The following is a 12,407-nucleotide window of genomic DNA, read 5'->3' as shown; positions in this document are numbered from 1 at the left end:
CAGGGACATGGGAACAGGGATGGGATAGTGGGGTCAGTGATGTGGGAACAGGGATGGGATAGTGGGGTCAGTGATGTGGGAACAGGGATGGGATAGTGGGGTCAGTGATGTGGGAACAGGGATGGGATAGTGGGATCAGCAGTGGGACAGGGATGGGATAATGCAGTCAGTGACATGGGGACAGATGGGATAGGAGGATGGGGACAGATGAGCAGAGGGCCTGCTGGGCTGGGCGCTTGGAGGCCATGGAAAGACTCCTTGCTGCCACTCTGGGACCCCTCCCACACAGCAGTGACAGGAACTGTGCAGAGGCTTCCCTAGATCCTTCCACAGCCAGGCTGGGCACTGGGATGGGATCAGAGCTCAGGTAGGGGACACATGAGGGGCTGTGGGACAGCAGAAGAGCAGGGACATGTGGGCTACAGGGGACACATGGGGACACCCACAGGGCTGCAAGCCCCCCACCCCCAGCCCCTGCTCACGCTGCTGGAAGGCATTGAAGATGTTGATGAGGGTGAAGTGGTCCCCGTTGGGGTGCAGCAGCGCCCGCCGGCGCAGGGCCACGGCCTCCTCCAGGTGCGTGGACAGGGGCACGAAGCAGGGGGACGCTGGGGGTGGACAGGGGGGTCACTGTGTGCCCCCAGCACCCTCCCAGCAGTGCTGGCTTCTGAGAGCCACCCCACACCCCCAGACAGTACCTGTGAGCATGGCRGCCAGGCTGACCATCTCCTCCACGCAGTCAAACTCGCAGGACGCGATGAGGGCCTTGGCCAACTGTGGGTCCAGTGGGAACTCCGACATGATGATCCCCACCTCCGAYAGATTCCCGTCGTCATCCAGGGCTGCCAGGTAGTCCAGGTCTTCCAGCGCTTGCATCAGTGACTCRGGGGCTGGGGTGGGACATTGAGCAGCTTTGTCCACTCTGTCCTGCACCTGCCAGCCCCCAGTCCCTCCCCAGGGACAGCCCAGGACGCAGCGACGGCCACAGCCATGGCTGCCCCATCGTGCCCCTCTGCTCCAGCCCCCTTTGCCACGCCTGGCCCCCACGGGTTCTACCTGGGCGGTCGAGGAAGTCGCACTGGCCCATGTCGGCGATGTCCAGGCGCTTCAGCAGCAGCACGAGGCGGCTCAGGCTGGTCTCACCGACGTGGGGCGCGGGGCTGGGGGGCAGGCGCTGCTCGAAAGCCTCCGAGTACAGGCGCAGGCAGGTGCCTGCAGGACAGGGGCCATCATGGGGGGCAGGGAAGGGCAGAGGCACAAGCRCATGGGGACAGCTGCCAGGCCAGGRGCTGCTGGCGGTCCCTATGGGGTGGAACAACAGCTCTGAGAAGGGACAGTGGCACAGGGGACTCACCTGGGGGGCTGCCAGCAGCTCGCTGCATGCGTGACTCGGCCTGGCTCCGGCTGATGGGCCGCAGCACCTGCGACTCGGCGCGGATTCGAGGGTTGTACACCTGTGGGAGGATGTGATGGGGACACTGCAGGGCACCCCTGCCATCCCCCAAGGGCCCTCACTGCCAGCGTGGGGCCACCACTGCCAACCCAGCCCCCTCTTTCCAGCCTGGGAGGATCCCACTGCACCCCAGCACAGAACCAGACCCCACCCGTCCCCTGCTCCACTCACGCTACGCAGCTCCAGCCCCGAGTCGATGACGAAGCGCACGGTGCCCAACGAGAAGGACGAGTCCCCGAGCCAGTGGGTGACGATGACRCGCCGCTCCCGGCTCTCCTCGGCTGTCTCGTAGAGTCGCTGCGCCGCCCGKCCCACGCCGGGGTGCAATGGCAGCACCAGCAGCGGGCCCAGCGCCGGGCTCAGCGCCATGGCCTCCGTCTGGATGGCACTGCAGCACTCTGAGATCTCCTGGGCAACGACAGGGGGGCACAGGTCACCACCTGCAGTGTCCCCACCCTGGGTCAGGGCGCTGCGCTGTGCCCTGTGCCCACATCCCAGCACTCATGGCCCCTCTGGAGAGGAGTCCCTGCCATCTTCAGGGAGTGCCACCCCAAACCTGTTCCCCCTTCAGCCCACCTGCTCGCTGGCCAGGAAGATGAGGACRTGGCCGGGCTCCTGGCGCCGGTGGATGTCCAGCACGGCCTGGCAGGCGGCGGCCACGCGCCCGTGGGCCGGTGGCTCCCGGTAGAGCAGCAGCGGCGGGGAGCTGTGCCCCGGGACCCGCACCACGGGTGGATCCCCGCAAAAAGCGCGCAGCCGCGGCTCCAGGGYGGGCGAGGTGACCACCACGAGGCGCAGGGCCGGGCGCTGGCGYAGCACGTCCTTGAGCAGCCCCAGCAGCGCGTCCGTGGGCACCGTGCGCTCCTGCGCCTCGTCCAGCACCACCACCCCGTACTGCCGCAGCAGCGGGTCCGACGTCATCTCCCGCAGCAGCATCTCGTCCGAGCAGAACCTGCCGCGGCCCCGCCCCGTCAGCACGGAGCCCTGGCCGGGGGGAACGCCTCACCCCGTCCCCGTGGCAGCCCCCACCGCTCTCCAGCRAGGCCGGGCTGGATTAAGGGATTAGGCGGAGCTCAGCGGGATTAGGGTGCTGCGCTCCCGGCGCGGGCCCCGCCGTCCCTGCCGTACCTGAGGATGGTGTCGGCGGTGCAGCAGTCCTCGTGGGGCACGCAGTAGCCCACCTCGTGGCCCAGGTTCAGGTCCATCTCGTCGGCCACGCGCAGGGAGAGGCTGAGGGCGGCCAGGCTGTGGGGCTGGGTGCAGGCCACCAGCCCGTGGGCGAACTGCAGGGACAGGGCGTACTCGGCGCACCACTGTGGGATCTGCGGGGACAGGGAGCGGGTCAGCGTGGACATGGGACTGTCCCCTCCTGGCTGGGCCCCTCCAAAGRGCACAGGGACCCTCCCCAAGGATCTGACTGCAGATYTCTGGGGCTRGGGGCWGTCCAGAGGCACTTGCASCCMRGSMRGRWSWTYCCYTCCMMMYYCYKKYMMCYYYKRRKCCMAAAAMCYWWWAMMRGARSCCYKSMRSYYCMMCCCYKSMRSTTCCTGACCTGTTATGGGACACCACAGCCCTGCTCTCACATTAGGAACATGGGACAATAGCCTGGGAAACCCCACAGAGACACAGGGAAGGGATCACCAGGGAGCAGCTGCTGGCCAAGTGCCTGGCCAGGCGGTGAGGGACAGTGCCAAGGCCACACRGATGTCCCTTGGGCAGTGGGGACCTGAGTCCTGCTTCCTCCTGTCACCTCTGAGTCCCCCACGAGCAGTGCCTGTGCCCCAGGGCCTGCAGGCAGGGTGCTACACCCAAAACCTCTGGCCCTGGGGCTCGCAAAGGGACTTTATTCCCCAAATCCAGCAGTGCCACCCAAGCCCAGAGACTCAGCAGGTCACACCCAGGGAGGTGATTTGGTTGAGCACCTYGAGCCCAGGGCCAACACCCCGATAGCCCGTGGTGACCCAGCCCATTCCGGCCCCGCAGCAGCCACAGCAGCGCCGCTGCTTCCCGCAATCCCTTCCCGGTCAAAGTCTGCCAGGAGCCGTCCCCAAGTGTCACCAGCAGCCACCGTGTGACACCGGCCACCCGGGGCAGCCAGGGGGGATCCGGCACCCCAGCTCTGTGCTTCCCCAGCTGCAGGAAAGGCTGTGCCCCCTCTCTGTGCCACCTCCCGTGCCAGCCGTTCCCGTGGCAGCGCTTCCCGGCACCCGGAGCCCAGCACCGGCCCCGGCACATCCCGGTGCCCGCCCAGCCCGCCGGGCTCAGTGCGGCGTTCCCGGGGGGCTCTGTGTGTCCCACGGCTCAGGCAGTGCCTGGGGGTCCAGGAGGATCCCCCACCTGCCCTCCCTCGGGCTCACCTGAGTGCTCTTGCCGGTACCGGGGGGCCCGGACACCAGGACGATGCCGCTGTTGCCCTCCAGGTGCTCCATGAAGCTGTACTTGGTGGTCCAAACCGGCAGCTCCCGGCGCTGCCGGAGCAGCTCGTAGTACCGGGAGGAGAAGGGCAGCCCGTCGTACGGGTTCACCTCCAGGTCGCCGTCGCAGCCCAGGGACGGGTCTTCATCCTCCTCCTCCTCCTCCAGCGCGGAACCGGGACCGCTCGGCCCGGGCAGGGGRCCCGGGGCCCCGGAGCCGGCCATGGCGGGGACAGCGGAGCTGCGAGGGCGGGCGGGGGTGGAGCGGGACCGGCGCTGACCCACCCTCGCCTACGTCCCGGGAAGGAGCCCGGTGCAGCCCAGTGCCACGTCCCGGCCCGCGGGGTGGGGGGGCCCGCGGATACCGGGGACGGGCGGGCAGAGGGGCACAGACAGGTGTGGAGTGGTGACACGGACGGGAGATCAGGAACAGAGACGGAGTGTGGGGAACCGGGAGAACGGGCAGGGAAACCGGCGGGCGGGCAGGGAACCGGGGAAAGGGGACGGGTCACCGGGAGAGCCCCGCGGGATCGAGTAGAGCGCGGGGACCGGACCGGCCTGGGCGTGCGGACCGCACCGAGGCGGGGTGCAGGGGTTGCGGGATAAAGGGGACACCTCGGGAGGGCCGGTCCCGAACGGCACGGGCCGAACCGGATCGGCGGAGGAYCCGTACGGGGCAGTCCGGACCGGGCACCTGAGCACCGGCACCGGGCCGGACCGCAGCGGAGCGGAGCGGGCGGGTCGGGGGCGGGTCAGGGGCGGGTCCCCGGCATCCCCCGGGCCGCGGCCCCGGTTCGAGCCCCGGTTCCGGTTCCGGTTCCGGTTCCGGTTCCGGTTCCGCCGCTCACCTGCGCGCGCCACCGCGGGCCCGACCGGGGGACACGGTCACGTGCCCCGCGCGCCGTGACGTGTCCCGCCCGCGGCAGCCAATCAGCGCCCGCGCCGGGCGGGGCCCGGATGTGGCGGCGGGACCGGAGCGGACGGGACCATCGGGAGCATCCCCGGTACCGCTCCCGGCTCCGCCCGCGGGCCCGCCCTGCCCGCTGCTCTCCGCTGCCAGCTCCGGTGTGCGGTACCGAGCCGGGGCAACTGCAGCCCGAGCCCGCCCGCAGCCGCTGTCGGAACCGGGCTTCCCGGTACCGGACATCTCGGGCTGGTGCGGGGCATCCCGTGCCGCATCCGAGCATCCCGGTGCGGGACCGGGCGTGCCGGATTCGGACGTCCTGTACATCTCATCTTGTGACAGTGCCGGGCATCCCTATGCGGGGAATCCTACAGTGCCATCGGGTGTACCGGAGCCGGGCATCCCGTAACAATCTCGGTCATTCCGTACCGGAGCATCCCGGAATGGTGCTGTTCATACCGGTGCAGGGAATCCCGCTGCCGGAGCGGGGCGTCCTGCAAAGCGCTGAACGTACCGGGGCCGGCCATCCCCATGCCGGACATCCCGAACCGGTGCCCCGCACCCGAAGCAGCGCCCTCGGCGGCTCCCGGCGGGACCGGCAGGTGGAGCTCCCTGACCGGCGAACGGCCCGGGCAGCCCGRCCCGACCGGAGCTCCCGCCGGGGCCGCAGGGCAGAGCCGTGCACCGGGCAGAGCCAGGCGGGGACCGAGCAGTGCCTGCTGGCTCCGGTACTGCGGGAATCAGGAACCTCGGAGGCTGCGGGAAGTGCCAGTCCTGCGGTTCCTGCTCTCCGAGAGCCCCGGYAGCCCCCGCATCCCGGTGCCCGTGCCACATTTCGTTCTGCGTACCCCCGGTGCTGCCAGCCCGGCGCGGGCAGGTCCGGGCAGTGCGGGGATGTGGCGGCACATCCCGGGCTTTGCCGTGCGGGCTGGCGGCTTCGGCGGGTCCATCCCTCGCACGTCGGCCCGGGTTTGACACCGGAATGCCGCCGGCAGGATCACGTTATGCCCCGCTTTGGATGAACCCAAACCCACCCGGTCTCCTCTCCCGCGGGGCTCTCCGCTCTCTGCGGCTCTTCTCAGGGCCGGTTTTGGGTCAGGGGGTCTGTCCCGGGGCTGGAAGTGACCCGTGGGGCTGCACCCAGGGGTGACCCCAGAGCTGGSAAAGATTGCAGCGGGGTTTGGGGACCTGGAAGGGGTGCAGGGAAGGAGCCAAGGGGCTGATAGAGAGACACATGATTCCTGCAGCGCGGTGACAGCAGGACTCGGGGGTCAGAGGGTCCCAGGGCTGTGAGGGGTGAGGGCCTGGCCAAGCCCCCATCCCCGTGGAGCCCCGGACAGGCGAGTGTGGCCAGCAGGAGGAAGGAAGTGGCTGGTGCTGAGCCGTTGCTCCACACGCTCGCCCAGCGCCGTGGCTGCGGAGGGCTGGACAGGGCACCGAGCCAGCGCTGGCACAGCTGGGCCTGGCACACCAAGGGACGGAGATGGGGACAAACCAGACCCGCCACGATGGCAGAAGCCTTGTCCTGGTGGGGCTGGTTGGGAGCAGCACGGCTGGCACAGGCACACGGCTCCGCTGGCTCCTCGGGCTGTGCTGTGGCTGGAGCTGCGCTCGCTCCGTGCTCCCGCTCCAGTGTCCGACTCTGGCCATGGTGCTCAGCCAAAGAGGTCACCCTGCCACCGCATGACCCGCTCCAGTGACCACAACCATCTTGCCAGCGAGCCCAGACCCTTGGGTGGGCAGCGTGAGCGTCCTGGGGGCTCCATCCCCACCACCCTGCCCCGGTGCGTGGTGAAGGGAGGACGGTGGGGTGGGACCCCCGCGTTCAGAGCGCACTGAGGAAGCGGAGGTTTCACAAGCTGGGGTACACGTGACACTCRGGGGGTGCGGCAGGAACCACCAACAGCCCTGCAGTGCCCCGGTCCCCGCGACACGGCCCCCCCCGGTGCCCCGGTGGCCATGGCGCCCTGGCTGCCCACCAAGGAGGACAAGTACGGTGTGGGTGAGTGGGGGTTCCCGCTTGCCGGAGGGGTGCAGGGCTGGCAGGACGGGGTGCTCAGGGTGAGGGGACACCCATGGTGCTCCCCCGGCTCTGGTGGTGGCAGGTGACGGCGGCGGGGCGATGGCACTCGCGGTGCCGATGCCGATGTGAGGCGGTGCGAGGAGRGGCCAGGTCCCCGCGGTGCTGACGCTGGTTGGGCTGGTGGATGCAGGAACAAACAGGRGGACACTGAGGGGCTGCAGGGTGGTGACAGCTGCCCCAGGGGACAGGRCTGAGCAGGGCAGGTGCCAGCAGGACCCGGGCAGGGCGGGAAGCASTGGGGCGCGGCACTGGGGCGGGGGCTTGGCTCCCCTTCCAGGCTGTGGGCGCGGGCTCAGCCCGGCTGTTGGGACTCTGGGGGAGCCTTGAGACACCCCAATAATTTTCCTCAGGTCCCAGCTGGGGCTTTGGTGTTGGTGAAATGCAAAGCCCTGGGCATCCCCATTCCTTGCMGCACCCCCAGCTTGGGCTCCCCGTGCCGTGCCCCAGCCCAGGGCACCCCCACTCCCCGCAGCACCCCCAGCTTGTGCTGGCTCTGTCAGCCCTGTGCCTCTTCCCGTTTCTTGTGGGGGCCGTTTCCTGCACCCTTCCCGCACAGTCTGCAGTGCTGGAGGAGGGCTGAGCTGCTGCTGCGCTCAGCTGGCTCCGTGTGGGAGTACAGGGGAGCAGGGGGGGGTCCCGTGGGGTTCCGGGTGCCCCAAGGTGTGAGGGCAGCACGAGGGGTCCCAACGAGCCCTGTGGGTCTGGGGCTGAGGCTCAGAGTTGGCACAAGCAGGGTCCGAGCAGGGACCCCCAGRTGCAGGGATTGTCCCCCATTCTGGGGGCTGCCTGTCCCAGAGCTGTCTGTGGGGCCAGAAACAACGTCAGGGACGGCCACAGCGTAGCCGGGCAGGAAGTGGCTCACCACCGGAGAGCTCCTGTCCCCAGCGCCCCCCTCCCCTGCCACCAGCTCCGCTGTCCCCAGACACACCTGGCCCTGAGCTGGGGCTCAGCTGGCACTTTCCTCCCTGCACTTCTTGTGCCAGGAGCAGGACCACCAGCACCCAGGCTGTGGGCAGCAGGCAGGGGGGTCCCACAGGGGACCCCTGAGGGCTGGGAGGGGTCTGGGGGCTTCTGCTGTGCCCCCAACTCACTGCAGGCTGTGGCTGTCCTGGGGTGTGGGGTCGGGGTGCCTGGGGGTTTCACGGTCTTTATGGGGCTGGGGCTCTGTCCCATCTCTCAGGGCTGAACGGCGCCTTTTGGGGTGCTCCGGGGGGCACCCAGCCCGTGTGGGGCTGGCTGTGGGGTGCACGGATCCCAACTCTCAGCCCCTCTCCCCACAGCCGTGTGGAAYTTCCCGCGCACCAAGGAGCATCACCTCCCTCTGCAGATCGGGGAGATGGTGCACATCCTGCAGGCCTCCGAGGGTAAGGAAGGGGCACCTTTAATGGGACGCACCCCATCGTGGGGGCTTTCTGCACCCTCCCTTAGCCCTGGGGTGRGGCCGGGACCCCCAGCCGGGCTGACCGTGTCCCCTCCCCTCCCCTGGCAGGCTGGTACTGCGGGTACTCGCTCCGGAACAGGGCTGCATGGGTAGGTGAGGGGGTGCTGKGCTCCTGGGGACAGGAGGGGCACTGCTGGTGGCTTTCCATGTCCCTACTGGGGGTCTGGGAGACACAGGGGGCATGGCTGGCTGGGCATTGGGAGCCCCCAGCTGTCCCTGGTGACCCCCCGAGGGATGTTTCCCCATCCCGGGGGTGCCAACAATTCCGGCTCCCCCAGGGCATCTTCCCGGCCTCGCTGATCCGGCTGAAGGGCACCGTGGTGGAGCAGCGGGGGTAGGTACGGGGCACGGGCAGGGGCGGTGGGCTCCGTCTCCTGCCCRGCATGGGGTCCCCGCGGTGCTGGGGGGGCTCTCCAGGGGTGCCGGTGCCTCCCCCAGGGCGGAGGAGAGCGTGGTGCCCGCCGAGATGCCMATGGTGCAGGAGATCACCACCACGCTGCGGGAGTGGGCCACCATCTGGAAGCAGCTCTACGTGGTGAGGGACGGGGATCTGGGGGTTCAGGGGTTCCGGGAGCGGGGTGGGGGGCCCCCGGTGACCCCGTGGTGCCGCCACAGGCCGGRCAGACGGAGCGCTACGGGCAGGTGAAGCGGATGATGCAGGAGCTGATGGAGCAGCGCTCGCAGCTGCTCTCGGGGACGCTGCCCAAGGACCAGCTCCTGCGGCTCAGGAAGGAGGTGACCGGCAAGATGGACTACGGCAACAAGTGAGGGCAGGGACGGGACACAGGGACCCGAAATCCTCCCCTTCAGGTGCTCCCTGACAGCCTGCGGGTGTCCCCATCATCCCGGGTGGCTGCCCTGTGTCCCCTCTGTCCTGGCTGGCTGTCCCTCTGTCCCTGCCATCCCAGCTGGCTGTCCCTCTGTCCCCGCCATCCCAGCTGGCTGTCCCATGATGCCAGCAGGTGCCCGAGCCACCTGGCCAGGGCTGAAACCGATGAGCGTGGCCGGGACAGGAGTGTCCCCGGTGCTGCCCGACTCCTGTCCCCTCGCCAAATTGGATCTGTGCGAGGACACGCGGGTCCTGGTGGGACACACAGTCCCGTGTCCCCCTGCTCCCGCCTCACCCCAGCCCGGCCCCGCAGGATCCTCGCCCTCGATCTGGTGGTGCGGGATGAGGACGAGAACATYCTGGACCCCGACAGGACCAGCGTCATCAGCCTCTTCCAGGCGCACCGGAGGGCGGCGCAGACCCTCAGCCGGCGCATCCAGGAGGAGACGGTGAGGCCGCTGCTGGCCCTGTCGTGTCCCCACCTCTGTCCCCCRTGCCAGGGGCTGTGCCASGGGCTGAGCCACCTTGTGCCACTCACCTCGTTCCCCCCAGACCCCGCAGCCGAGAGCTCCTGGCCACGGCGCCCACGGGGCCGCTTCTCCCTCGCACAACCTCTACCTGTGCGTCCGCAACTTCGTGTGCCACATCGGGGAGGAGGCGCAGCTCTTCATGGCGCTGTACGACCCCGGCGAGCAGCGCATGATCAGGTGGGGCCCCGGGGCACGGGACAGAGCTCTGTCCCCGCCGTGCCGGTCCCTGTCCCGCTGCTCCCGCTGGCACCGCCCCGGGCTCAGCAAGACCCGCGGGTGGCACAGAGGAAGGGRCGCTTCCCTTTCCAAAGGGTTTCTCCTCTGGAGCAGGAGGGTTTGTGTGGCGTGCCAGCCGTGCTGCCATCTCCCGTGGGACAGCCCAYGGCTCGTCCTGCCCCGGGCACCGGCGAGGTGACCAGCGGGGTGGYTGGGGACAGCCAGGCTGGGCCAGTCCCTGTGCCGTACTGGGGACAGCGGTGTTCTGAGCTGGGAGCTGGCAGTGGCTGTGCCACCCCGGTGCCCACCTCACCTGTCACCTGTCGCCTGTCACCTGCCCCGCAGCGAGAACTACGTGATCCGCTGGGCCAGCACCGGCGTTCCCCAGGACATCGAGCTGCTCAACAACCTCAAGGTCGTGTTCACGGTGAGCGCAGAGCCCGGGGGAACCGCGCTGCTGCCGCCCGCCACCCCATCCTGCAGAGCTGCCCCCACCCCAGAATGTTTAGGGTCTCTCGTGTCCCCCGCGAGCAGCCGAACCCCAACACCCTCTGTGCTCGTGTACCCCCAGTCTCTTCGAGGTCCCCTCCGGGGTCTCGGGGTCCCCTCCCGGTGCTGGGGATCCCGGGGTCCCCTCCCGGTGCTGGGGATCCGGGGCAGCCCCGTCCCCGCCAGTCCCTCGGAATTCGCTGACTCAGCGCTTTGGCCGCAGCGCAGCGCTGACCCCCGGGACGCCGCGGAGCCATCGATATGCAAATGAGCCGGGAAAATCAATGTTAATGAGCAGCATCAGCACTTGGGCTCCGCTGCCGGAGCTCTCGCCCATCTCCACCCCCTGCTCTGCTCTCTCACGATGTCCCCGCGTGTCCCCTCGCACTGTGGCGTGTCCCTGCCCGTTCCCCTCAGCTCCGATGGCCCTGGCACGTCCCCGGCAGTGCTGCCAGGGTCACACGGCCCCTGTCCCCAGGACCTGGGCAGCACGGACCTGCAGCGGGAGCGGCTGTTCCTGGTGTGCCAGATCATCCGTGTGGGGCGCATGGACCTGCGGGACAGCCACAGCCGCAAGCTCAGCACGGGCCTGCGCCGGCCCTTCGGCATCTCAGGTGGGGCTGGGCACCTTGGAGACCCCCAGGGGCGCCCGTGCCACCACCCTGTCACCCTCCCAGCCACCACACCGCTCCTTCATGCYCCTGGGAGCTCTGGCTGTCCCCTTTCCCTGCCTGCAGACCCCAAATCTCTGCACGGCTGCCCCCACAAACCCCCTTGCCTTCACCTCCCCCCACGATCTTGTTTTTGACGTGGATCACTGGCTGGGGGTGCCACCCCTGCCACGGTGCCACCTCTGTGTCACTGCAGTGATGGACATCACCGACATCACCAAGGGGACGTGTGACAGCGACGAGGACAAGCAGCACTTCATCCCCGTCCATCTGTGAGCCCCGTGGGCTGGGGGGCAGTGCTGGGGGGCAGTGGGGCAGGGAGCAGCACTGCAGGGCCTGGCTGGCACGGGGACACCAGCTGGGAGGGGATGAGAGGTTCACGGATCAAAGGGAAAATGCTTTTCCCCTAAATGTGGCTTTTCCAGCGTGGCCGATGGTGATTTCCTTCACAATATGATCCGGAAGGCGGTGGAGGGCAAGGACATCAACCACAAGGGACAAGGTAGAGAYCCTGTGCTCCCTGTGCCCACTCTGTGCCATGAGACCCCTCCCTGAACCACTTGTCACATGGGGCAGCCCCCACAGGGTCGAGCATTTGCAGAACTCCCTGGTTACCCTGGGCCATCCCATCCTCAAAAAATCCCTGTGGTCCCCGCAGGGCTCTGGGTGTCCCTGAAGATGCTGTGGGGGGACCTGAGCCAGGTGAGGAAGGACCACCCACACCTGGTGGACCGCGGCACGGTGGTGGCTCGCAAGCTGGGCTACCCGGAGGTCATCATGCCAGGCAAGTGGCACAAACCCCGGGGTCCCTGGGGGTCCTGGYGTGGTGCCAGCACCTGGCTGACGGGGCTGTCCCCCCAGGTGATGTCAGGAACGACATCTACCTGACGCTGGTGCAGGGCGAGTTCGACAAGGGCAACAAGAAGACGCAGAAGAACGTGGAGGTGACCGTGTGTGTCTGTGATGAGGCGGGGAATGTGGTGCAGGTACGGCAGATGTCCCCTGTGTCACCTCACCTCGGTAAAAACCCAGCTGGAGGATCCTCTTTGGCCCCTGGTGCTGCCTGGAATAGAGATCTGGAAATAGAATAAAAATCTGGGAATTTGCTGTGAAGGGATAGAGAAAAATGGTCCTTCCTTGGGGACAGCCAGCCCCACTGGGCATCCCCAGTGTCCCCAGGTGTCCTTGCCCAGGACAGGGAGGAGGGAAAGGAGCTGGGGGCTGGCAGGAGGGCAGGGGGGGACAGACACAAGTGTCACCCCCCAGACTGGCTCTTGCCTCTCCCGAGGTGTTCTCACACATTTCTTACCTGGCTGCTGAGGAATGGGCTGGAATTGCTGGGCCAGTCCAGGGATGCATCCTCCATCTCCATACACA

The 12,407-nt window shown here is 68.4% G+C and overlaps 2 protein-coding genes across 2 annotated transcripts in view; one reads left to right on the top strand and one right to left on the bottom strand.

Moving 5' to 3' along the window:
- Positions 1–4,701, bottom strand: part of DQX1 (DEAQ-box RNA dependent ATPase 1) — a 6,301-nt gene extending 1,600 nt beyond the window's left edge. The window contains exons 1-8 of the mRNA XM_057369341.1: positions 3,811–4,701; positions 2,582–2,775; positions 2,030–2,405; positions 1,625–1,861; positions 1,355–1,454; positions 1,057–1,212; positions 699–890; positions 482–608 (exon numbers count right to left, since the gene is read on the bottom strand). Of these exons, the coding sequence (XP_057225324.1) occupies positions 482–608; positions 699–890; positions 1,057–1,212; positions 1,355–1,454; positions 1,625–1,861; positions 2,030–2,405; positions 2,582–2,775; positions 3,811–4,092 (1,664 nt within the window). The 5' untranslated portion in view covers positions 4,093–4,701. The remainder of the gene's footprint in view (positions 1–481; positions 609–698; positions 891–1,056; positions 1,213–1,354; positions 1,455–1,624; positions 1,862–2,029; positions 2,406–2,581; positions 2,776–3,810) is intronic.
- Positions 4,702–6,572: 1,871 nt separating this feature from the next.
- Positions 6,573–12,407, top strand: part of LOC130575445 (dedicator of cytokinesis protein 2-like) — a 46,064-nt gene continuing 40,229 nt past the window's right edge. Inside the window, exons 1-14 of the mRNA XM_057369339.1 lie at positions 6,573–6,773; positions 8,135–8,218; positions 8,344–8,384; positions 8,574–8,629; positions 8,734–8,830; positions 8,911–9,059; positions 9,438–9,573; positions 9,677–9,831; positions 10,216–10,297; positions 10,838–10,973; positions 11,227–11,302; positions 11,456–11,532; positions 11,689–11,814; positions 11,892–12,016. Of these exons, the coding sequence (XP_057225322.1) occupies positions 6,731–6,773; positions 8,135–8,218; positions 8,344–8,384; positions 8,574–8,629; positions 8,734–8,830; positions 8,911–9,059; positions 9,438–9,573; positions 9,677–9,831; positions 10,216–10,297; positions 10,838–10,973; positions 11,227–11,302; positions 11,456–11,532; positions 11,689–11,814; positions 11,892–12,016 (1,383 nt within the window). The 5' untranslated portion in view covers positions 6,573–6,730. The remainder of the gene's footprint in view (positions 6,774–8,134; positions 8,219–8,343; positions 8,385–8,573; positions 8,630–8,733; positions 8,831–8,910; positions 9,060–9,437; positions 9,574–9,676; positions 9,832–10,215; positions 10,298–10,837; positions 10,974–11,226; positions 11,303–11,455; positions 11,533–11,688; positions 11,815–11,891; positions 12,017–12,407) is intronic.

The sequence above is a fragment of the Malurus melanocephalus genome, unplaced genomic scaffold (genome assembly GCF_030028575.1).
Source record: "Malurus melanocephalus ecotype Western Australia unplaced genomic scaffold, MMel_1.1 scaffold_107, whole genome shotgun sequence".
NCBI lineage: Eukaryota > Metazoa > Chordata > Aves > Passeriformes > Maluridae > Malurus > Malurus melanocephalus.
Note: the sequence above shows the minus strand (reverse complement) of the source record. Positions and strands in the feature narration are given on the sequence as shown.